Source organism: Apteryx rowi, unplaced genomic scaffold (assembly GCF_003343035.1).
Source record: "Apteryx rowi isolate R43461 unplaced genomic scaffold, aptRow1 scaffold_377, whole genome shotgun sequence".
NCBI classification, from domain to species: domain Eukaryota; kingdom Metazoa; phylum Chordata; class Aves; order Apterygiformes; family Apterygidae; genus Apteryx; species Apteryx rowi.
In genome coordinates, this window is record NW_020450274.1 from 286,721 (window position 1) to 312,140 (window position 25,420).

The window sequence follows — 25,420 nt, forward strand, 5'->3', positions numbered from 1 at the left end:
GTGGGAACTTCCTGATTTATCATATTCCATTAGCAAAACACAGCCACAAGAAACTACACAACTGGAATTAGGACAACCAGATTTATCCTATGCCCTTGCTAAGACAGACAAAATACAAACTGTGCAAGGGGAATTGGAACATACAGGTTCAATGTATTCTTCTGACAAAACAAAACAAGAAAGGGTATTACCGGAGTTGGGACATCCACAGCTATCTTATTCTGTTAGTGAAGTAGAACAGGAAGCTGCCCATCAGAAATCAAACTGTCAAGATTTGTCATATTTTATTGGCAGATTAGAGCACCATGAAATCGTACAACCAGAGGTGGAAGAAATGGATTTATCATATCCAGCTAGTGAATCAGAGCATTCACAACCTGCTCAAGTAGTACTGGAACAACCAGAGTTTTTGGAGGCTTTCAGCAACCTAGAGGAAAAGAAAATGGCCCAGCCTGGCTTTTTGCATTTTCTTGATGAAGAAAAGCAGAAACAGGCTTCACAGGTGGACTTGGAGCAACCAGTTTTATCACATTCCCTTGGCAAAGCGGAGCAACAGGAAACTGCACAAACAACATCCATGCATTCTGATGTTTCATATTCCATTGGGAAAGCAGAACAATTGCAAACTGAACGACCGAAATCAGAATGTCCGTATTTGTCATATTCTCTTGGCAAAGCAGAGACTCATGGAACAAAACAACCAGAGTTATTGTATTCCTGTGGCGAAACAGAGCAGCCACAGATTGCTCAGCTGGAGTTGGAGCATGCAGAGACGTCATTCTTTGCAGGAGAAATGGAGTGGAGGCAGGGCACCCAACTGGAACTGCAATGTGTTAATTTGCAGTACTCTGTTAGTGAAACAGAGCAACCAGAAACTCCTTCTGTATCATATGCCTTTGGCAGGACTGAGGAGCAGGAAACTGCACAACTGGAGCTTGAACAATCAGATTTATCAAGTTCTCCTGACAAAGCAGAACAGCGTGAAACTGCTCTGCTGAGAGCAGGACGTTCAGAGGAGCAAGACTCTGAGATTACTTCATCTCTAACTGCTCAGTTGGAAACTGAACAACAAGATTTATCCTTTTCTGACGAGGAAGCAGAGAATCAAAAAATTCAACCTTATTCATCTCTTCCTGAACAATCAGTGTCTGTACCTTTAGGTGTTTCACACTTTGTTTCTGAAACAAAAATGGGAGGAAGTCAGAAGTCTTCACCTGTAACTGCAGGCCTGTCCCCCGAGCACTCAGATTTATCTTACAGCCACTGTAAAACGCAGCAGTCAGAAATGGTACAACCCAAGTCAGGTTTCTTTTTTGCAAAGAATACACAAATTGACCTACATTCACCTGTGGCTGTACAGTCAGAGACTGAACATGCAATTTTACCTGAAATGGGGAGAGAGCAAACTCCACGCTACTTTCACACAACTACACAATTAGAATCTGAACAATTAAATCCATCATATTCTATAGATAAAGCAGAAGCCCTAGAAAGTCAAGATAATTTAACTGTACCTTCAAAACTGGAGTCTGAACCCTCAGTTCCATTTTATTCAGTTGATGAAAAAAATCAGAAAGAAATTCCACTTTATTCAAAACCTGCCTCTGAATATTTGGTTCCTACATACTCCCTTGCTGAAGAAGAAAAGCAAAGCATGCAGCCATTTATTCCCCAAACAGCACAATCAGAGTTTAAACATATAATTACACGACATGATGAAACAGAACTGCAACAAATTCAGCTACATTCATCTAAAACAGCAAGATTGAAGGCTGCACAATCAGAGAGTATGTCTCTAACAACGCACACACCAGACCAAGGCAAGCAAGGATCTCAAGATCAGTCATTGGACACAGAATATTTGTCATCAGAGCAGCTAAGAATTCCCCCCAAATTCACTGCTGAGCAGGATGAGCAAGAAATGCAACCTGATGTGCAGCAAGTGACAAGGTTGTTGACCACAGAGTCAAAGGCAGTTGCTGTAGCAGACCAACAAGCAGTGTCATCAGATTCATTTGTACCTTCTCATACATTGCCTGAAAAGTCAGTATCACTGGTTTTCACTGATGATGAAGAAAAACAAAATACTCCATCATCTTTATCAGGCATAGTAGGCATGCTTGGAAAGCAATCAAATGTCTTTTCAAGCAGTTATAATGAAGAAAAGGATAGATATGAAATGCAACCATATTTTACAGAGCAAAACCACACATCCTCAGAGCAACCAGGAGCTGTTTCATCAGATCTTATTTATGAAACCGTGAGACACAATCCTCAGCATTATTCTGGTGAAGAGGGCAGCCTTTCTTCAGCAGAGTTGAAGTCCATTTGCTACATTTCTTCTGATGAAAAGCAGAATCCAGATATTCCATCTCCTTCTTTTGGGCTAGCTAGCTGGCTGGCAGAAGAGGTGAAAGCTCATTCAATTAGTCCAATAAGAGCTACAGAAGTAGACAGGCAAGGAATTCAGCTTTCTACAAATGAAGCTTCTGATTTTGGATCAAAACAATTCCCAGCTGGAAGTTGCAAAGAACTTACAGTTCATGGTACTATGAAGAATAAACCAGGTGTATTTAGAGTTTCTGATGTAGTATCAAGTGAAATTTCCCGCAGATTGTCCTCAGAAACTAGTCACAGAATTCAAAGGCATAATTTACAATCTCTGGGAAGAAATAATCCAGGTCCAGAAAAAGTTCCAAAGAATGAAACTAGCATTGGAAACCCTACAAAAAAACATCCAGATGTAGACAAAGTATACAAAGTGCCTGAACATCACGTGAGAAGAAAAGAGGAAGAAACTGAGCATGTGACAGCTGTAGAAGATAGTCAACATGCTCCAGAACCTACTGAACAAAAAGATCTATTTAATATAATTTCAGAAGGTTATGAAATCCTGAATATTCATGCTTCTACACATATTGCTTCTGTTGATCAAGAAGAAAGTAAACACATGCCAGATAAACTGGAATACTTGGAAACAAATCCTTCATTTAAGAGAAAATTAGCAGATGATGGCCATAGAGCCTTAGCTTCTGAAACAACCATTGAAACTTCAGAAAGCTCAGAGCTGGAAAACCCTGGAAGTAAAAATCATGAACTGAAAGAACTGGTCAAAGATGCTGCTGCTGAGGAAACTGGAGAAACAGAAAAGTCCATGTTGCCAGAAAATAATAATGACACAGTGTTGGACCCTAATAATGGTATGGCTGATACGGATTATTTTGAAAAATATACCTTGATTGATGACAAATCTCCAATTAAGCCAACTTTTGAGAGACCAAGTTCATTGGCTTCTATGACAGAAAATCCTAAGGAACCTGTGGAAGAAGCCCCATCCTTTAAAGAAAGCTCTGAGGTAAATACTTTGGAAGAGGAGTTTTCCTTACTTGAGGATCTGGATGAAGTCTTTTATGGCACTATAAAAGGAGAAAGCATGGAATCCTATGCAAGTGTTTCAGAATTTTTACCTGTACAAAAATCAATTGAGATTAGCAGTAAAAAAGTTACAAATGTAGAAGATGAATGGAAGTCACCAGGGACCCCACTGTTTCATTCAGAAGAAGGAGTGTTAGAACGATCTCTATTGTTTCCTACCACTGTTGCTGCAATTAATCCAGAGCTTCTAGAGGAGCCACCTGCTCTGTCATTTTTATACAAGGACCTGTATGCAGAAGCAGTGGGAACAAAGACAAAGGAGGAGACTCCTTCTGATGAGGAAAGTGGTAATTCTAATGCATCGTTTCCTAGTAGAAATTCAGACACAGATGATGGAACTGGAATATATTTTGAAAAATACATTCTTAAGGATGAAATTCCTGGTAAGGCCATAGGCCATCCTCAAAAGGATCAGATAGCAGAAGATCAGCCTGTTAGTGGAGGCGTTTCAGTTCAGAGCTCAGGGGACAAACACAAGCAGTGGTCTAGTGATGTTTCAGGTGTCAAAACTAAGGTTCTTCCAGAAAGGGGAGTTGTGGAGAGAGAGAAAGTCCAGGTTGACTGTGACATTAAAGCAACAATTTGTAAACCAACGCATGCCATTCCTTTTGGAAGCAAAGTAAATCTTACAGGTGCAAGAAGTGCTACCAGTGAACAAAGAGAAGAAGAAAACATACCTGTAGAAACAACTGAAGAATTACCAGAGCAAACAAGTCACCAAGAGTGTAGGCAAAGAATGGATTATCAAGGAGCTGCACATCAAAAAGCAGCCAATAAGCAGGAAGAACAACATGAAATAGCAGCAGTTCATCAAATGGAAAAATATATCCCCTATATCAGGACACCGGTTGAAGATAGTGAAGATGATCAATATGCCCAGGTAAATCTTTCACGTGTCCCAACAATTCAGCCAACAGAGAAGCCAGACATGCAAAGAGAGGAACAGCGCCCTGATATTTGTGAAGATCTCACTGAGGCAATGGACTATGATGTGATTACACAAGAAGAACTTCTACAAGATGAAATGTCCTCTGAACTGACCCATGAGGAGCTATTATTTGAAGATAGGGACTCTTTTGAGCATATTGGTAACAGTTATGAATTCATAGATGAGCCAGAGCAAAGAACACCTGTTGAACTTGAAGATTCAGGCTTTGTGGTGATGTATCCTGAAAAATCATTGACAAACATACCTCAAGTTGAGAGTCCACAAAGAGAATTGAAGAAAGCACAAGTAGATACATATTGTTACCACTGCAAGTACCCGATATCTGCTATTGATAAGCTTTTTGGAGAACATAAAGACCATGAAGTCACAACACTAGATGCTGCTGCAACCAAGATGAAGGTAAGAATTAATCTGAGTGGGGGGAAGGAGGTACTGGGGCTAATTTTTCTAGGCCTCTTCTGTGAAGTGGCCTTCAGAGAGTAGTGTAGAGGCTAAGTCATAGTATATAAAACAGAAGCTTTTCCTAAAAACCTGTGGGAGATATGGAAGGGAGAGTTTCTTATCATTAAGGTATTATCTAGAGTCATAAGCCTGCTAAGCTGATATCTTTGTTCAGACATTTGAATGACCTTATTTATATGTGGCTTTTATGGACTTTCCATTTTTTAGCCTTCTAGTTTGTGTAAGTTTGTCTGGTTTGTATCCATAGAGGGAGAAATGGGAGGAGTGATGTTTGTTTATATGAAAAGAGAATTTTAGTAAGAGCAGCTCATTTCACCTGACAAAGTACAGAAACCTCCATATGCTGGTGCCAACATTACCATAAAGTGTTTCCCATCCCAGTTACATGTGTTGGTTGCTTGGAGATAGCAGGGTATTTACACATTTTTGTTATAACTCTGTCCTCATTTTCTGTTCAGTTCATGTTCAGCTTCCCCTGATAGTATTTTAAGTGTAGGGCAGGTAAGGGTTTAGCAATTCCTACTTCTTCCCACTGTTTCTAAGCTGTACCATTCTAAAAGATAGATATAAATGCCATCCAATTCAGTGGAGTATGCCTTCAATAGAAATACTGGTGAAAATGCTTTCATTTCTGTAGAAGCTCATTCTTCATTAAATTGCTGTTCTGCTTGTAAAAATGTCATGTTTATGACGTCTCACTTATGCCACATCAGATTTGTTCATGTCCAAGAACAGATATTCCTTCCTTGATTATCAGCTATTTAATCTCACTCCAGTGTCTGAAAGGTGAGCTCTTTTCTGGCACACATACAGTTACCAATACTGGAGATTTTATAATTTCATTAAAATTCTGGAAGGGCTTATGTCACTGACTCTTAAGTTATTTTTATGTTAACTCATAGGTAAGAAACAAACATTACAAGTAGGAGAAGTTAAGGTACCAGTTTCAAATATCAGTATTTACAAAATATCTCCATGGTGTGCAGAGGTGTGACAGTGTTATCACGTTTTGTATATGGCCATTCATGTTTTGCTCAGAAGTGATAATTAGCCAACAGTAAATCGGTAATAAAGTCACAGATCCCAGCCATCCTTCGAATGTAACCACATTGCAGTGAGTCAAGTTAAACCGCAAATAAACGTCCTGTGATATCATTCCCTGGCTGTGGAACTTGGACATGGAGCCAATAATTAAATCTGGCCACAACGCAGGCTTTGCTTCACATGATTTCTAGCACTCAAGGCTCCGGTTACTCTAAGATGGCATTTGTATGTTTCTTGTTACCTTTGTATAATTACTGAGAAAACATTAAGATAGCAAAACGCTTGTCACCTGAATTTTAGCTTTAGGAGCACAGTTTCACCATAAGAGAAATGAGCTATGGATGGCATCTGTCAGATTATGTTGGTTATCTTAACAAACAGAAGTTCGTCTCTGAATCTCAGTGATTGGTGCTCAATATTTAGAAATGCAGCCTTCAATTTTACAGTCCAATATGACATTTATAATTAATGGAAAGTCATATGCTAGTTTTCAAGCAGATCTAGCTGTAGAAGCTTGCCGTAATAGGAAGGTGTTACCAAAGCAAGTTAACCTTCCTTTTAGATTGATGCCAGCTATTTAAAACGAAGTATTTTTATAAATTATAAATTGCATCTGAGCAGATGGGCAGCTTGCTTTCATGAAAGGTCAAGAAGGACTATTGCCTTTCTGTGTCATCTCTGGCACTTATTGTTCCTAGGACTTCTTTTGTTTGCATTTCAAATTCAACCAGTGATTTTGATGGGAGATTTGGCTGTCAGCATTGCCAGTTCAGGATTCTGGTTTATAAGAAGTATCTTTAAAATTATACCAAAAAAAAAAATCTTGACATGTTCAGTTTGCTGCAGGGAATTTTTACTGCATAAGCTATTAACCTGATAATTACTTGCATTTTCTTCCTTTTTATGTGCCTGTTTCTACAATCTCTTGAGGACCTTCATGAGGCTCTGAGTACTCTCAACTTCTAGCATAGCTATTTTGAAAGTCAGAGTGTTCAACAACTTGCATAAGCACTTAGCACCTTGTTAAACTGAGCTCTTTTTTTTTTTTTTTTTGGTTTGGAAACAGTTTTGTGACTGTTCCTGTTGCTATTTCTGTGCTTGTCTTTGTAGCCAGGGAGACGCTTGAACTTAATTTAGCAATTATTCCAATGGCAGCTCATGGCAAAACAAAAGTATGTTTTGTACAAAAACTTTATAAAATAACATACTCAGTTACTGAAACTTTTAAAATTTCAGGATCAATTAGATGAATTGCTAATAGCATTGGAAGAAAAGTCAATGAAGGTTGAAGGGTTCGTGAGTGAAATTGAATCTCTGTTTAACTCTGTTGAGGTAAGTCCACTGTTTTATCACACTAGTTTTCTTTCCCTCCGCAAAATTGCTTCTAAGATATGTTTCCTTTGTTTTGTAGTGTCATTGTTTCCACTAAAATGGGCTGTTTCTGCAGTCCTCAAGCTGACGACTTCTGCCTCAAGTAGTTAACTTGAGGGGAATAAAGATGCAAATGTTTGCTTTTGTACATTATTGCAACGTGGAATATGTGACTGAAGGAAAAAGTTCCCTTAATTTTGTTTGCATTTATAAAAAGCTTACACTGTTTGTGTCTATATCTGGAGTCCTGTGTTAAACCTAAATACGTTATCTGATGTCCAGAAGTTCTTAAGCCTTCAGTTAGAAGTATGGATTTATAGGTATTTTATAATCAGACTTCCTGTCTTTATGCTTAGCTATAGAAGTTTAATTTTAAACACAATACAAAAAATCTGCCCTTGTTTTTAATGTATTTCTCTAGCACTATTTCTCCTAGATGAGCTTGCTTTCAGAAATGAAATTCTCTTATTGTCAGGATGCCAGTAGGAGTCTGGTGGGTGGTTCATGTATGGGTAGTTGTTGAGAGTTTCTGTGTATTCATTAACTGCTGTAATTTTATTGCACAGATCAGTTTACATCTGCTTTTGTTTTCCAGGAAAACTGTAAGAAAAATGCAGAGTTACTGGAAAAGCAGAATGAAGACATGATTAAGAAAGTGGTAGCACAATATGATGAGAAATCAGAGAACTTTGAGGAAGTGAAGAAGATGAAAGTGGAATACCTGTATGAACAGATGGTTAACTTTCAACAAACTGTTGATTCAGCAAAGGAAACCTTAGAGACAACAATAAAGGAAATAGAAGAACTTGATGGATTTGTTTTCCTAAACGTAAGTATAAGTGACTGTAACACTGCAGCTTTTATAATACTACTTAGGAAAGCATTTATACAGTACCTAAGATGAGAACAAGTTACTTTTCTTTGGGTTTTTTTAAAGACAGCTAAATCCTGCAAAGTCAGCTATTCCGCTTTGAAACTGCTACATTGTTTGCTTTTGTCATGTGAATGCTGGGAGAACTGCAAAGGTGATGCATAGGAGGAGAACATGCCCTTATGCCTTCAAAAGGGTTCTGTTTTGCTTTGTGAAGAGAGGGCTAAGAGATAGCTTGATAATTTATCTAGAATTAACCATTCAAGAATAAGAAATGTTATAGTAGAAGGTACTTTACTGTAGGAAAGAAAGGTGAAACAAGGAAGTGTACTTGAAAATTATCCAAGTTGGAAGATGAGTTTTTTGTGGCTGTTTTACCTTTTTGTTTTAAATGAGCAGACACTAAGTGTAATTAGGCACTCAAACTATTGAGGCTAAACTAAAAGTTTACTACTGAAAAATTTCTAAACGGGCTAGATTTAGGAAAGTGCATGTAGCATGCATGTCTGTAATGGTCTTTTCTGGATTTAGGAAACATCTCTTGTGCATCTGCATGACTCGAGTTACCTGGCTGATACAATCCTCAGTCAGTCTTATCCTGAGCTTGGTTTCACAGTCTTGTAGGTTAAACATTAATGGCCTGGGGCCTCCAAGATTATTCTTGCGCTGCAAGAGTTGCCTATAATTCAGCTGTGACACTTCTTTCTCCATAGAAGTGTATCAGCAGTTTTGAAGGGGATGGGATTTCTGGGACAGCAGACTGCTCCCATTATAGAATTAGCCAGTAGTTTGGAAGCTGCAGAAATTCTACTGGGATGTAAAAAACCAAAAAGTTCATGTTACTGTTTAAACACTAATCATTCATACAAAATAGCTTCGCAAACAGAAGTTCCCAGCTCATATACCAGCAGTTACAGAAGCGGTGAGCAGTCTTTGGCATTCCCCACTCATGTGTTACCCGAGGACTTGGTGTCCTGTAACCAAGTGAATGCCTTGGGAGATGGGCTATTTTGGGATGGGTGAAAAATATATTTTCCTGAACTTCATTAGGTACTGGAGCAGTCCTTTGGCAAAAAGAAATCTTTGTAATCTGTAATTACTCCAGGGCGGTGAGGGGAGGAGGGAGGAGAATGATTTCCCACAACCCTGAAGGTTTTCTGTTAGTGACAGGAGCCTTTCTTTCTGTGATCCAGCAAATGTTAGCTGAAGATTCACAGAGTATGGGAGAAACTTTGACTCCATGGGTGCAAATCTCGCCCAGCATCTGGTAATTAGAAGTTATAAAGGAGATTTCAGACAGAACTTGGATTTAAAAGTGTTCTTAATGCACAAGTGATTTCCTTCTGTAAAAGCCTTGATTTAGAAAAGCTTTATACCTAGACATTGAATATTGACCCCTCAGGAGCTTAAAGCCAAATATAGACTTTAATAGCCTGCTGAGTCAGAGCTTTGAAGTGGAATATTCTTAAGGAACCAAATTCTCTGCTGGCGTGAATGAGCAGAATCCCAGCCAACATTAAGTCAATAAAGCTGTGTGTATTTTATGTCTATGGAGAATTGTTGGATGACTAGCTCTTCAATGTTTTCAGACTTTTAAAAACTGTTAATACATTTCTTTTTTTCCTTTCTTAGTCATCTAAAGAATTGAATAAAAGGTATATGAAGTAGTCATTAAGTGCACTGTAGTGAGTACTAGGTCTAGCATGCTGGATGCTTTGTTTACTATTTTCAAGCTTTGAAAGCACACTGCTAGTATTGGTAGCTACTTCTACAAACCTTGCAAATAATAAAATTAAGGGAAGAAGTTTTATACTTTTTACTGTAACTGACTGGTTTGAAGTGTTTTGCATGTGTTCTGTAATGCATCAATTAAATAGCATTTTAAAATGTCAGCTCAACTTTAAACTTCTACACAGACATTCTTAAACAGATGTTCTTTGTAGTTAATATGCAAACATATATTTAGAACATTTTGACCATGCTTACATCTCTTAGATATCACTGTTATGTTCTTTTTTCACTAGCCTGATTCTGTATTATGTGGTTTCCCATGAAAGATCATAATGCAAATTATTATTCACGTGGCTGTACTAGGTTGCCAAACTATACTCTGAACACAGCTCCAGAAAAATTTGAAATTAAATAGCTATTTTAACCACAGTTTCCATCATTGTTCTCTTCAAGAGCTTACCAGAAGACTACGGGGCAGGACCTCCCCTCATCCCTGCCCCCCCCCATTAGCATCACCTGATTTAGGATGTGTCAAAGGGCTTGTGCCTTGCTGCAGCTGGATCCTGCCCCACCTGCACTGACTGGCACAGAGAAGCACTTGCACGCAGCTCTCTGCCATGCGTGGTTTGCCTCAAAAGAGTCTTTTTGGTGAGACCCAACCTTTACGAGGGAAGTGTTCAATTACAAGCTCATTTTCTCCCGATAAATTTTCTGGGGTGACTTATGAACATGCAGACCGGCTGGCTCCAGGCTCCTCCTGTGGAAGCACCCACACTGTGGGAATCCTGCCTGGTCCCCTCCATCTGCCGAAACAGCCGCCGACCTTGCCCGCAGGGCCCGGGCGTTGCGTGGTGCATAACAAACGTACCGCTGCCAGCGCTGACTCCGTCATCACAGCGCATGCATGCTTACGGGTGCTGATGGATGGGGGTATAGAAATGACAGCAGGGTTSCAGTTTGTAGTCAGATTACAACTCCAGGAGAGTGGTCTGAAGAGGCTGTTCCAAACACCCTTTCATGGTTCCTGTTAATTTGCAGAATTAGGGCTATAAAGCTGGACTTCCCTGTTGTATGCCTAGATGTGACAGTCTGGCCACGTATCTGCATGTAGTTTACTGCATAATAACATGGTAGAACAGGTATAATATGACAAAATAATTTTCCAAGGCTTTCTGTATACTTGTTCTTTATTTATTAACTTACATACTAAACTTAGTGTTTATTCTGTTTCGCGCATGGTTTTGGTTATTACTTTATTTTGATAATTCCTGATTTTCTAAAAATGATTGAGAATAAGATCTATATAACAATGCATGTTTTTATAAAGAAAATATATTTGTATTCTGTATCTGTTGTGCTTTGTTAAGATTGTACACAATTAACTACTTCAGTGATTGAAAAAAGGCAGGGGGTGAAATTCAGTTGCTTTGAAAAAATAATCTCTCATTTCCTTGAAGCTACTTCTGCCTCAAAGTTAAAAATATGTTGTTTTTTTCCTATAATGAACTCAGAAAATGTGGGCTAATTAGGTGGAATCCATTTTCCTTCTTGGTTTTTTGCTTGTCAGAAGCAGCTGCTTTACATTATGTCTTTCGAGTCAGCTGCCTTAGTTTAGCTCTAATGTTTGTAACCTTTAAAGGCACTGTGTTAGTAAGTCCAAACCACTGTATTCTTGGGAATTTTGCTGTGAACTTCAAATCCTCACGTTCTCATGGATCAAGTGTATGCAGATTGTGTTCATTCTCACTGTGCTCCTTATGTAAAATCATAATATGTGCTAAATATTCAAAATTAGGAAAACAGCTTCTCCTTGCATGTTGTCCTCAAGTTCATGGGAAATATTTAGAGATGTGTATGTCACATGTTCTTTGCTTCTGGCCTTTGGAAACTATGCAACACCACAGGGAATTTATATGGCTGTGTGTTTTTTTCCAAATAGGTTACTTTCCGCAATGGATACTACTCTCTCTTTAGAAAAGGTGCCCAGTGCATTTTCACTTTTTGAACACTATGCAGACAGTCCAGGAAAAAGCAACCAGCACTCCTTAAATCATGTGGCTGGTAAGAATCTCTGAATATCTTCTTTGTAAAAGCTAACATTCTGGCAATGCTTTGGAAATTTTAGAAAGCTAAAAACAGAATCTATTTGAGAAGTATAAATTTGCAAACCATATAATTAGTAATCAGAGTTGAATGTAAAATGAAGTCTAATCGTGCACAAGTGTTTGGCTTATAGTAGGACATTAAGATGAGTAGCAGAGGAGAAAGTGCTAAAATGTGAGATTCTTGCATCATTTAAAATATCTGTACCTCAGACTGACAGCAGGTCTCTAGCTGTAAACCTCTGGAGGCTAAAGAAGTTGCTGTTTGCTCATGGGCAGGGAGAGATGAGGCAGTGAAGGGGTCTGCTGAGCTGCTTGCTTGAGGGAGGCAGCCCCGTGCAGCTGGTGTGGGCAGCAGAGCTGGGGCTGGCGGAGGAGGTCATGGTGTTTCTGCTGGATGAGCGCAGGCACCCTCAAACCCCTCCACGCGGACACCGGAGGGGAACGTGGTTACTGTAGCTGGAAACAGTCTCTACCCTGGCAGCCAGTGATAAAAATTACCACTAAAGGGCCTTGTTCATGTCTTTATCTCGTATTTAATTTCCTGTAAAAAGCCTATGTACGTAGGCTTTGTTATGCCTGTGCATATACCTTTAGAAATCATCTGGATCCAGACAGCTGTCAGTGAAGAGTTTGTAAACACTAAGCTGTGGATTGCTTTTCCTCATGACAAGGTCTCACTTCAGTGCTTCTTTCTCAAGAGAGGTTTCGCTTGGGGAACTTGCGTCACACTGCCGTGCTCGTGGCCTCCCATTCACCTTCACACATGCCCTGCCATCCTCGTCCCTCTCCTGGCTTTGAAGCAATGCCTCTGATGAGTTTGGTCTGTGAGTGGAGGACCTACAGCATCTATTTCCATACAGGCTTTTGCCTCTTGTTTGGATTACCTAGTGCCTAGCGGGGCACTGGGGATAGCGCCACCCTGTGCAGATTCCCTGGAGTCTAATACTACCTGAGGGCACGCAGCAGTCTCTCCGTCTGGAGAGTGTCCTCCACACAGACATTTACTTTTATTAGATTTATAGGTACTGAATATCTCTCAGACCTTTGGTTCCTCGTCAGATTTGTTTGAATTTCCATGAGGGCTTCAGAACTTAGCAGGTGAGGTTGGATAGACGCTCGTGCATACAGTGTTATTTCAGCCTCCTTTCTTTAGGAGGTCAGACTAAGAGATCTTTGTAACCTGCTCTCAGACACTGTAAACGGAGTGGTAAAAATGTGCTATGTATCATGGTTTGATTCCCTCTTGCAGTCTCATGGGTCCCGTGAGTCCCAGTGTTTCCTTCTGTGCTGTTACCTGCTGGCAAGGTCATACCTGAGAACAGACTTGTTTTGTCATTCTGTATTTCCTTTTCCCACGGGTCAGTTCAAGATATTTTCCCCATACTTCTGAGATCTGCTTTTCAGTTTGATTTGCGTTAGCTACTGTGTTTGCTGAACACCAAATGGCTCCAGACTATGTTTGCTTTGACAAACTGGAGATGAATGAGTTTGTCCACTAGCAACTGACCTTCAAAGCTCCTCATCCTTTATATGTTCTTCTCTTTTCTTTTTAAAATACCTGATTTGCATCCTTCTCTTCCACTACTACATACTTTAATTGCTATTGTGGTTTTGATTTTTACTTCGGTGATCAGTAAACCAAAAATATATACTTTTTCAAGTTTCTGCCCTTTTCCTGCCTATTTTCCTTCAGGAAAATAGAGGTAAATGCATACATAAAACTTTATTTGGAATTGAAAACCTTGAATACGTCATTTATCAAATACTGGAGGCAAATGTCAAGCTTTCTCAGAATTTGTTTTGACTGAAACCATTTGATGAAATAGATGTGAATTTGCCATGCTTCCCCAATCCACACATTTTTCCTTCAGAAGGAACTGTCTTTGAACAATTTCAAAGAACTTTATTTTTACTATTTCAGAAACAGCTTTCTTCAAAATACCTTCAATTTCCTACAGTGTTCCATACCTACAAAAAAAGTTCTTTTCCCTCAAATCCTTCCTCTTTTCACATGTAAGCAACCCTGTTTACAAATTCATAAGCATCAACAACCCTTGCAGCACACCCTTGAACATAATAGAACTTAGGCTCTATCAGAGGAAGGGTGGGAATAATTTCAAAATCAGAACATTATTATTTCCAAAGCTTGCCATGAATTCTGCCCATTTATACCAGAAGTTGAGGACCTTTGCTGATGGCAACAATCTTCCATCAAAGTCATAGAGGAATATAACTGCTCTCCTTCTTCAAGTCTGCAAAGCCAAGGAAATGTTATTCCTCATTACACTGGCAAGGTGTAAATATCTCTGTAAAACATTTGGGATTATTATTTTGTTCTCTTGGGGGCTGTAGAGATCAGGTAGAACAAGAGATGAGCTCCCTTACACCACAGCACTTTAGTGAAAACTGAAGCCGATCAAAATATGACCCACTTTTCTTTTGGAAAATGTCATTAGTCGAACAAACTGGAGGTGCAAATGTTTCCATTCTTTGACTAAATTTCATTTAAAAAGGGGACCAGCCTGTTAACAGAGAAGTGTTCCATTTCTGAAGAGATAGGTCAACTTCTTGCTACAAATTACTTTCTTTCAAAAGTTTGTTTCATTTTATGCAAAAGGAAATTTTGCATAAATGCAAATGTTTTTCAGTGTTTCCAAACTGAATTTTGATGTATAACTTTTTTTCAGAAGTTTCATTCATTAAGAAATCTTTTGTTCAGTTTTGGAATAATAATAAATTTTGCAGTTGTGGGATTTCTGTAATCATAAATAACAGTTTCTAGGCAACTTCACAGAAAAAAACTGGTTTACCCACTGGGTCCATTGAAAGGAAGTCCTTTCCTAAAGATGATCAATTTTTAAGTTGGTCAAATCTAGATGCAGTCAAGAGACAAAATGTAGATTGTTTTTAGCAATGAAAAGGAAGACTTTTTCAATGGGAAGCAGATGTAATCCTACTGTACTTGAAGCTCTCTGTATAAATCATAAGGAAACAGCCAGCATCTGCATTTGCCTTGTTCATGCCACAGGGGATCATCATCGTTACTGTGAAGATAACTGAAAAAAGCAAAAGCTTCCTGCTCAGATCCTACCAGAATGCACACAATATGGAAATTTACTGAGCTATGAGAGAGAACCATATTTTTGTTCCCTGCAATCACTTTAACAATGAACATGGGGGGCATGGGGACTGCTTCTTTCTTTCCCCTCCCTATCTGTTAAGTCATGACCTTAGCAGGGGGTAGTGTCTTATCAGGGATGGATCTGTGCAGATCAGCAGACAGTGTCTGGGGTGTTTATGAGAAGTTTAGGGGGCCCCGGCGGGCTTTGAGGCACTTTAGTGAGGGATGTGCGTGGGGTGGCTGATGAGATTAGGGTTCTTCAGCTAAAGCAGAGCTCGGGCTCACCTGCCCACAGAGGACTCTCTTTCCTCGGGGTCTCCAGGGTCCACAGCTGTGCTGACAGGAGCTCCGTTCCCATACCTGCAGCACAAGCCCACCTCTCTGCAGGTGGTGGACCTGCTCCCCAGGAGCCACTGCCCCAGGTGTGAGAGTCCAAGTGTGGGAAGTCTGTGCCTTCCTTTTCCTACCTCTTTTCACACCCCTGCTGTTGTCAAGGTTTTTGTGGATCTGACCTACTACTCCCCCCTGGTGTGGTGAGTCCTTTCCCCCGGCCACCTCTCTGGGAATTGGTTACATCTGCATCTGGAGGAGACTCCGTTCTCATGTGAGCTTCACCTCACACCAGTGAGCAATTTTACGCTATTTGCTATGAGCAAGCATTTCTCTCTCTTTCACGGGCATCCTTTCCAGAGGGTGATCTCTCACTCTAATGCCTGTGCTGCAAGGTAAGATTAAATAATGAAGAGGACAGTCTCCCAGAGCAGCCTGCATTGTGCTCCAAGAGATGGACTCTCTGAGGACACGGCCTGAAATTGCTAGGTATCTTCTGAGGTTTCATCAGGACGTGTGCCTCTGAGTGGAGTGCCAAGTTGGAAAACTCCGACTGTGACTGAAAAGAGCAGGTCTCTCATCTGCCACGGGAGAGCCCTGGTTGCTGCTGGGGTGGTGCTGCCCAGTGGGGAAGGACCTGGACAGGCCAAAAGGGCCAGGGCCACCCTGCCCCAGGCAAAGCATGGGCATTTTCACTGCCCTCCTCATGCAGGAACAAGCTCCTTTCCCCTCAGATTGCCCCGGGCCCCACCTTTGTCTTCATCTACCTTCACTCCATAGCATCCAGCCTGGGTGCTTGGCTAAGTATCGTGGTTCAAGGTTATTTTATCAGGTGATCCCAGTACTGGATCTTATTTTGCCAGGGCTGTGAGGGAAATGGGCAGTCAGAATCCCATGCTGAATAATTAAGTTTTTTCTTCCCTATTTTAGATGAACATATTGCTCTAAAACTGCAGCAATGTTGTCCCTATTCCAAATGTTTGCCATATTTGTTCACTTAAATTGTTTGTCATCTCAAATATTGGTAGTTGAGTGAAAATGAGGGGTCTGGTTGTCTCACAATTAACATGTAGTTAATTTGGCTCAAAATACTGGAGTGTGAATAACAGCTAAAGATTTTTCTTTCAGTTCCACAGACACCAACTCTGATAGCYCAGGAACCAAACTCAGCTACAAGTACCTCCATTGCGGTCTACTGGACTGTGAATGAAGGGGATGCCATCGACTGTTTCCAGGTCTACTGTATGGAGGAGCCTCAAGCTAACAAGGACCAAAGTGGTGTGTAACGACCTGCTTTTCACCTTTGTGATTGCAGCAGCCCTTGCTGCAATGATCTCCATTCAGAGGGGAGGCAGAGGTACAGGGGAGGTGCTCAGTGATAGGAGGGGCTGTGAAGAAATTCTGCATAGGACTAAGGACAGGTAACTGAGGAAGAGAGTGCAAGCTGGATGCTATTCCTTCTCCTCCCCTTCCTTCCCCAAAATACAAGGTAAATATTTTGGTCCACAAAGTGCAGGGCAGTTGCTTGCAGAGAAGCAGCACCATCTCTGTTTAGGCACTTTTATGGAAGTGGCCCAACTGTCAGAGTGGATGTGTCCCTATTGTACTGTTGGTACTGATGGGAACCAGAGATTCCCAAAAGGAAGGGCCTGGTTAGGAATTTAGGGCCCTGCATGTACTTTGGAAATGTGTCGTAATAAACTAGGATGAGAAAGAATAATCAGAAATACAATATTTCCACATGTGGGAACAGATTTTTTCAAAATGACGCTAAGATATTTTAATTCTTAAATATGGAAATTGAGAAAAGAAGGTTGAAATGTTTGTTCATTTGAAAGCTTAGGCTAATCATAGAATCACTTAAAGCACCTGGGTTCTGCTTAAATGTGTGTGTGTGTTTGTGCACTGAAGGATGCATCGGACATAAATTCCATCATGAGAAATTATGTTCTAGAGAGGTGAAAACAAAGTGACAACTCTTGATTGCATGTCCCAAATTCACAGTCTGTCATATTGAAGACTACTCTCCGCTTGCCTTCAATGGGATTTGAGGGCACTGAACTCAAGGGCAGGTCAAAAACTTTCTGTCCAAACTGATTTTGAGTAAACATTGAGATCTTGGCTGGTAACGCATTCTGGTTTTTTAGCTGACTCTTTTTTATATATTAGTTGACAGGAGAAATCAGAGGCCCTGCAAATGAAGTGCATGAATATCATGGCCTGTGTGTGTGTTTCTCCTAGCTTTGGTGGAAGAATACAGAGTGACGGTGAAGGAGAGCCACTGCATTTTGGAGGACCTGGAGCCAGATCACTGTTACAGTGTGTGGGTCATGGCTGTGAACTGCACAGGATGTAGCTTACCCAGTGAAAAAGCCTTTTTTAAAACAGGTATGTATATATTCTGGCATTTGATTATTATAGGTTTCAGGTTCTTAAACAAATTCTAGGTCATACTGTTACTAAAACAGAAGAAACTGTTTTGTTTAGTCCATCTGGCAGATCATAGGCAACTCATAATAATGTTTGCCTTTCTGTGAAAAGATAGCAGCATAATTGTTCCTAGGAGGAAAGTTGAAAGTATTCAGAAATGAAGATGTTTTAAATCTCGGGCCTCATGCCAGGGGCATTGGAAGGGCACATTATGAATTTCCGTTGTGTGCTGCAACGCTGCTGGCCAGCTTTGGGAAAGCCACCTGGCTGCTCCATGCTGCTGCCTCGCCTTTGGAAAATACGGGAGATCATTGCATTTTTTGCCTCTCTGCCATCCTTCCAAATACATCTATGTTGCATTGATTTAAATGATGAACTTTTCAGGGGAAGGCCTGCTTTATAGTGGTTACATGCAGCATCTAGCTCAGTGGGGCACAAATCTCAGGTGTGGCTGAGAGGCTCCGCTGCTGTTTAAGTGATATAAATTATGATGAGTATTTAGACGAGTATTGCTTATGAGCTTCACTTGACTGATTCATTTTTCTGAGATTTAATTTCTTAAATAATTTGTATTGGCAAAACTGTTGCTTCTTGAATTATGAGTAGGATGAAGCATCCTGTGTTCTAGACATTGACTAAGGCCTCTTGGCAGATGATTTTTTTAGTGCTGCAGGGTAAAAACGGATCATTACGTTCATGAATTTACAAAACATGGACAAGTATATTTAACAATTTAATACTGAAGTAACTCTGTACAGCATCGAGTGTACTGTTGAAATCACTTGGCAGCAACCATAGCTTCAAGTCTTTTGCTTAATCCACTAAACGTCAGATTTTTGGATAATTCTCTTTGATATTCAATTTGTAGTTCATATTTTTAGCAAAGATGACTTTCCAAAGAATTCAAAGCAGAAATTCAGATTTTACTATGTATCAACAATGTAGAGCATGGTGTAGAAATCCTCTCAAATGGTCAAATAATTAATGAGTTATTTCTAACATATAAATAATAGTTTAAAAAGGGTTTTTGCCTCTCTGAAGCCATTATTTTAAGAACTGTATTCGCCTTTTGGCATAAGACTCACCATTCTTTTCATCAAAACTCAAGCCTTCTGAAGAGGTTAATTTCTTAGAGTCTTTGGTTTGTTTTGGCCTCTTTCTTAGGAAAATAAACAAGCTAGTGCAAATTAAACTCATTAAACACCCTCTGTCAAGCTGCCAGGTAGATTTGTGGGAGCATTGCTGAAAAGAAAGATGAGCAGTAGTGACCGAAACCAGTTCTTCAGTGCATTGCTGTAGAGCCCAGGTACTTTGATATTAAGCTAGAATACTCTGATTCTTCAAGTAACCAAATTACCAATATTTAAGAACTCAGAAGAAAGAATTTAGAGAGTTTATTTTCAGTAATTCACTGAAAAGGTAGCACATACAAGAAAATACTTTGCTGATATATGCAGTTATGGGCATATATACATTATTAGTGGATTGAAGCTGGATCTTTTCCTGGTTTTGGGAAAAACACACCCCATAGTGTTTCCCCATAGGAATGCCACTGAGCAGACGTGGTGCTGCCCCAGCACCGCCGGCACTTGGGGGCCATGTCAGCTGCCCCTCCAAACTCACTGTGGGCACTCTCGTCCTGACTTCATCTACTCGTTAGACTGATAATTTCAAATAAATAAAATACTTAATGACTTGTACTCTTGCTGGAATATCCAAATGTGATGTATTGCTTGTGCATACATAATTAGACGTATGCATGTCAGTTTCTGAGTGCAGGTATTGGTGGATTTAGGTGCTAATTTTTCATTCTCTAGAAACAGATACATTTAAAAATGGGCAGTAATCAAATATGTCAAAAGAGAGTTAAAGGATTATTGCCAAGGGAGTTATGCAGATTTACTACCAGATGGGTTCTTTGTTCTGGTGAATATCTAGACTGGCTGTTCCTGTAGTAAAACATCAAGTACAATTTAACCTGAACTGCTAACCTCTTGATTTTCACTAAACCAGGAAACTGCATATGAGCTTGTGGGTGTTTTCTTTTCTAATAATAACAAATTGTTTGTGCTACAAAACAGAATGTAATTTGAAGGTGAGTTGCAGCTCTATAAGATTATCTAGCCTAATTTCTGTTTTTGTTTTAGACATCCTGTTGGAAACTTGATTTCTTTAAAAACAAAATAACTTCCTATGGCATTTTATTTTAATCCATCCCATGTATTTTAAGGATTGATGTTAAGGCTGTCTATATGAGCGTCAACAATACATTATAAGAGGTTCATGTATGTTGCTCTTCCCTGGAAAGAGATAAAGCATGTGAATATAACAAATCCATTTTCAGGCCACAATGTCTGATGTTCTATTTCACACAATAGCTTTTGATTACTTGCATTCAATGTACTATTTTACATTCATTTTCTATCTTTGCAGTTGGGCCTGTAGTTCTTAAACTGAGGCTTTAAAAAGGAGAAATTATAGGTCCAAATTTTAGTATCTGCTTTGCAAAAATATGCAGGACATAATTAAGCAGACAAGTCATCATTTCAGCCTCGGTTCTGCAGCATCACGTTTGCTTCTGTTGCAGTTCACACAGGGACTGCTGAGGGCAGGAGGGAGCTAATCTGGGGAGAGCTGCCCCAGTCCTGCCTCCGTGCTCTGTTCCTTGAAGCATGGCAGAAATGGGCAAAGGTGCTTGAGGAGGGGCAGAAAAATCTGCATGGATATTCTAAGTATGGGCAGAATTGCACAAATACACACAGTGACTTTCCCGGTGTGTTTTTTCTTCCCTAACGTTGCCCTCTGCCATTGAACCACAGAGGAAAATGATATTGAACCACAAATAAGCAACAGACTATTGTTGGACAGGCAAAAATAACTACCTGAGCTGTGAGGCAGGATGACCTTCAATGCCAGCTTTGTCTACTGTTTTTGTGCGAATGACCATTTTTGTTGTGAGCATCCCCGGCTGGCCGCTGGCACGCTCCTCACAGTGCCGCTAACACATCCTTATGTCTGCAGCGCCCGCAGCCCCCACGATAAGAGCAGAGGACTGCACCGTGTGCTGGGACACGGCCACCATCCGCTGGCGTGCTGGCTCTCAGGCACCAGAGTCCTTCACCCTGGAGTACTGCCGACAGTATTCGCCCGAAGGAGAGGGCCTCAGGTCAGTTCTGAGCGCATTCCGCGGCCCGGGGAGATTAGACAGAYGTTAAGGAGCGCTCTCCAGATTGCGGGTTGTTACATAAGAGATTACTCTGTCTTGAACCAGGCAAAGAAGAAATCAGCTTCTGTGTGCTGATGACTTTAGAGGCCAGATACTAATCTATGAGATCGGGCTGAGAGATATAAAAATACTTTCTTTTTGTTCTGCATAACTGAACAGTGCCTTGCACTTGGGGCCAAAGCCCTGAAGACTTTGTGCAGTCTATGATCAACCAAAAGTTGCAGGGCCATGCTGCCTGGGAGAGAAATCCATCCTCCACAACTGCCACAGCCCCCCCGCAGGGCAGGGGGGCAGCTGAGCTTCGCAGCAAGGAGTGAGGTGGGACAGGATGGGACAGAGGAGTCCGTGCTCTGCTTGCTCTCTGCTTCCTGGGGAGTGAGACAGGAGCAGGTTTGGAACGTAATGTGAGCTATAGCAGAGATTCACCTGCCATCTCTCTGGGCAGAGCCTGTCCCAGGCACAGCTGAGCCTTGGAAGGGGAAAAAAAGACCAAGAAACCTCCAACTGTTGACCACTGCAGGTGGAGATGAAGAGGTCTGAGAAGCTCAGGAAGCGGAGGTGTCTTGGCATACAAGCCCCAGTGGGAGCGTCAGCCTGGCTGACTTCCGCCTCTCTTTCCCACCCTGTAGGCACTAAACAGAGGTCTTTTTCCCTCCTCAGGGCCAGTTCACATGAACTTCACAGAAACATGATAGCTGGAGAAGAGCTCTACCCCTTGTGGTCAAAATTAATTAAGACAGACTAAAGGGTTCAAAAGCTTGTAGTAGATATCTGTGACAGTGCAGTCGTGTGAGCCTTGCTCCTTACAAAAGTAGGTGAGAAATTGAAATAAAGAACTTCTGCAGGATTGGGAGAGCTTTTTTCACTCAGCACCAGCATGCTGTGATAATGCAAACAAGAGAAGGGGGCTCTTGCACAGCTCTCCTGCTCTCTGAGGGCAGCCGTGATCTGCTCCTTTTCATGTGTATTTTATGAGGCCATCGGGTCCCTGTCAAGCTGCCAAAGTTGCTGTCAGTCAGGGATAATGTAGCTGCTCCCAAACCCTATGCTGTGCGTTTGCACTTAAGTTTATTTGCTGTTAATTGATATTGCTGCTTCTTCCCAAATCTGAAACAGAAAATGTGCTGCTTTCTGTCACCTGTGAGCAAGGTGGCATTAACACCAGGCAGTTTGCTTGTGTGGAGATAACTGTGGCAACAAGCTGTCAGAACTGACCCATTCTCTTTTCCAAGGGAGCTTGTGCAAAATTGAAAATGTTTATACTGAGACACGTTTGACTTTTCTGGCCTTTCTGTGGGCAGAAGCTGGCCTTTTACTGTGACAAGTGTAAAGAACTCAGACAGGACAAAATTATGAATTTTCTCAGAATTGCTTCAGTTGAAATCTCTATTTGTAGAAGGTTCTCACCTCTTTTCTCAGTGTCAAAGACCATCTTTTACCACTTATTTTCCCTCAAAACAATGCTTCTCTCCTTTTCCAAAAGCAACCTGCCTAAGTTTAACCTTTAATGCATTCTGTAATAGCACATAATGAGAGGAGAGAGTTATTTTAAGATTTGTATTTAATTTTTTGCACAAAGCCAAGGGGAAAAAAAAGACCACTGGTAGATGGAGCACACTGCCCATATTCCCCCATCTAAGGCCCCTGAAGTGCAAGTTGGGACTAGAAATCAATTCCTTGTGTAGCTGATAAAGTGAGACAAATAGCTCCAGATGGTGAGTGAGATCTTAGGCTGTGTTGCTTTCTGGAACTGCCTGAATGTCATCTTTGATATAGAAAGAGCCTAGAGCCACTATGCTGAGTACCTATATTAGGTAGAATAAAACTGTGTCTTTATAACCACCTAGGAGCACTTGGGCCTGGAAATACTATAGTTTCTTCCAGCCACTTTCCTTGAAAGCCTGAAATCTGTCCTCCCAGAAAAGAGACTGAGAGCAGATTTCCTGAGCTGGTCTTGGGGACCAGCCAAACACTGAGCCCACAGCAGAAAGCAGAGATGGGGTAAGGAGATCAGAGATGATCAGTCACCTCCTGAAATTCACCTGGAGAAAGCAATGCTGTCCCAAACTGCACAGCTTCTTTTGCACATATCATGCTGGGAGCCCATCAACGGCAAGGGGACAGTGCCAAGGGAGCAGGCAGAAAGAAGTGCCTCTCCAGGGAACAGCTGGGACTGTGTGAGGAGCCCATGGTGTGGGTCAGGCATCTCTACCCTTTTGCGTATCCTGGAGCAGTCCCAGTTCCCCAGAGGGAAAATTTGAGGAATCTCTGGAAATAAATCCTCATGAAGATTTGCCTTCCAGATACCGTCTAAAAATCTATAAAAAGCCTTTCTAGATTCTTGATTTTCTAGATGTCCTTCTGGATTTTCTCCTTCTTTCAGCCTGCCACCTGAGGGACATGGTTTTGGCATAAGATCATTTTAGATCTTCTGCAACAACAAATCCCTCGCCTGCTGCTGTGGTTTTAAAGCTTCACAGGTTGATTCTTTTTCCAGGTTAGAAGGCTTTGAAATGTTTCTTTCAGTTTCCAGAGCTCTGCTGTGTGCTTGCTGTGTTGAGAAGTCAATGGAGCTGTGGGTGGAAGATGGAAAACTGAGAGAAATGTAGTCCAGGGATTAGCTGTGTGGGCTGCTCAGATGGAAACCATGTATCACATCATGAGAAATCTGTAAGACTCAGGGAGGCAGAAATTAGTACAGTGTGCAGTGAATTCATAAAAGTGGAAGTGTGGGTTCTTCCGACTGAGTGTCATTTTCCCCATCAGTGTGAGATTGACACTGCTTACCACTGAAGTTTTCCATCTACCCATGGAACAGGTCTAACTCTTGAAACAGGAGAGCAAACCTCCCTCGCACTGCTTTGCCCATATGACTGTCCTTCCAGGTCAGGAAGCAATGTGAGGAAAATAGGAACTCCTCATCCTCTCTGTTCTGCTGAGTTTGCCATCTAAGATAGCAATGAGGGCCACTGTAAGTGGTACTTTGGTGCTCTAACCCTGTAACAGCCAGAATTATGTGCCTGGGACAGACAAGAGGAAAGGATGGATGTGGCACAGCTGGAAGGGAACTTGGAGCAACTTGTTCTTTATTTTTAGCTTCAAGAGCTTTTTCCAGCCCTTCTGTGTGCTTCTACACATATCTTGAAAAGCCTGCATGCTTTCACTTCTAACTCAACATCAGTGGTATCAGCACAGATCTAGAGGTGCGGTTTTGGTGGGATGTTGGAGAGAGGAAATAACAATTACAACTCAGAGGGTGTTCTGAAACTATGACACATATCATTTGCTGGGTTCATGCAATATTAAAAAATATCCTCTAGGTGTTGTTTTCTTGAAATTAGATGAGAATGCTGATGAGAGAAATGTACATCAAAACATAGCATCAGATTTCCCTAAAACCAGGTAAATCACGAGTCTTACAGACAATTGCTGATATAATATTTCTTGGGAATTTAAAGCTGAAGAAACAGGCAACTTCTTCCTGCTCTGGTTTAAACAGAAAAGTATCTGAACTTTGGAGACTGGATTTTGAGACTTATAGATTCCTCTATGAGCTCTCCATAAAGTAAAGGATTAAGAGAAAATATGTAAAACATTCAACTTCAAATGTTTCATGAATCTTTGTGCTCTGAACTTCATATAATGATACCAAGATGTTATGGGAACAATGTGAAAACATTAACATTCTGGCTAAGAGCCAGGATGCATTGTGCTTTGACAGTAACATTACTGCATTTCCATTCATCTATAAAGTAGGCAGGTGTATTTTAAGTAGAAAATAGGTGAAAAAATGTTGCAGTTGGATTTCTCTTCCTTCCATGATGGAAATTACATGGTTAACTGCTTTAGGCTAACTCGAGGAAGATCTAGATGCAATGCTTGTTACAAGAACTTGGAAATGAAACAGGCTTTCCCCCAACACAGTCAGAAATTTATAAATGCATCTTCCCTTCCCTTCTCACGTGCTTGTCCTGTATTGCTTTAAGCAATCTATAAAGCTCCATTCATGCTTTCTCTTCATCCTTAAGTTTTTATTACTGATTGCAGCAGTAACCTGGAACGTGACCAACTACAGCGATTGCTGAGAGCCTGGGGAGCCCTCAGTATTCACTTTTCCCCCTCACCATGTTTTCTAGACAGAAAGAGAGGCAACAGCAAGACCTATTTCTTCTTTGCACTCAGCCTCTTGTGAGCTTGGAGTTGGCTCAGAGTAACCGAGTGTTGCAAATGAAATTCCTTCTTGTTGGCATATTCTGTTTCATTAGTTGGCAGCAGCAGTACTGTTTTTTAAGCCTTAACTGTAGCTAAAATTGATGGGCTCTTATTCTTAGGAAGCTTAAAGCTG

The 25,420-nt window shown here is 40.9% G+C and overlaps 1 protein-coding gene across 1 annotated transcript in view; it reads left to right on the top strand.

The window, feature by feature from the left end:
- The window catches only part of CMYA5 (cardiomyopathy associated 5), a 45,252-nt gene that overhangs the window by 13,551 nt on the left and 6,281 nt on the right, over positions 1–25,420 (top strand). The window contains exons 5-12 of the mRNA XM_026073779.1: positions 44–4,783; positions 7,127–7,222; positions 7,857–8,090; positions 9,765–9,787; positions 11,803–11,924; positions 16,548–16,697; positions 17,661–17,807; positions 20,871–21,015. Of these exons, the coding sequence (XP_025929564.1) occupies positions 44–4,783; positions 7,127–7,222; positions 7,857–8,090; positions 9,765–9,787; positions 11,803–11,924; positions 16,548–16,697; positions 17,661–17,807; positions 20,871–21,015 (5,657 nt within the window). The remainder of the gene's footprint in view (positions 1–43; positions 4,784–7,126; positions 7,223–7,856; positions 8,091–9,764; positions 9,788–11,802; positions 11,925–16,547; positions 16,698–17,660; positions 17,808–20,870; positions 21,016–25,420) is intronic.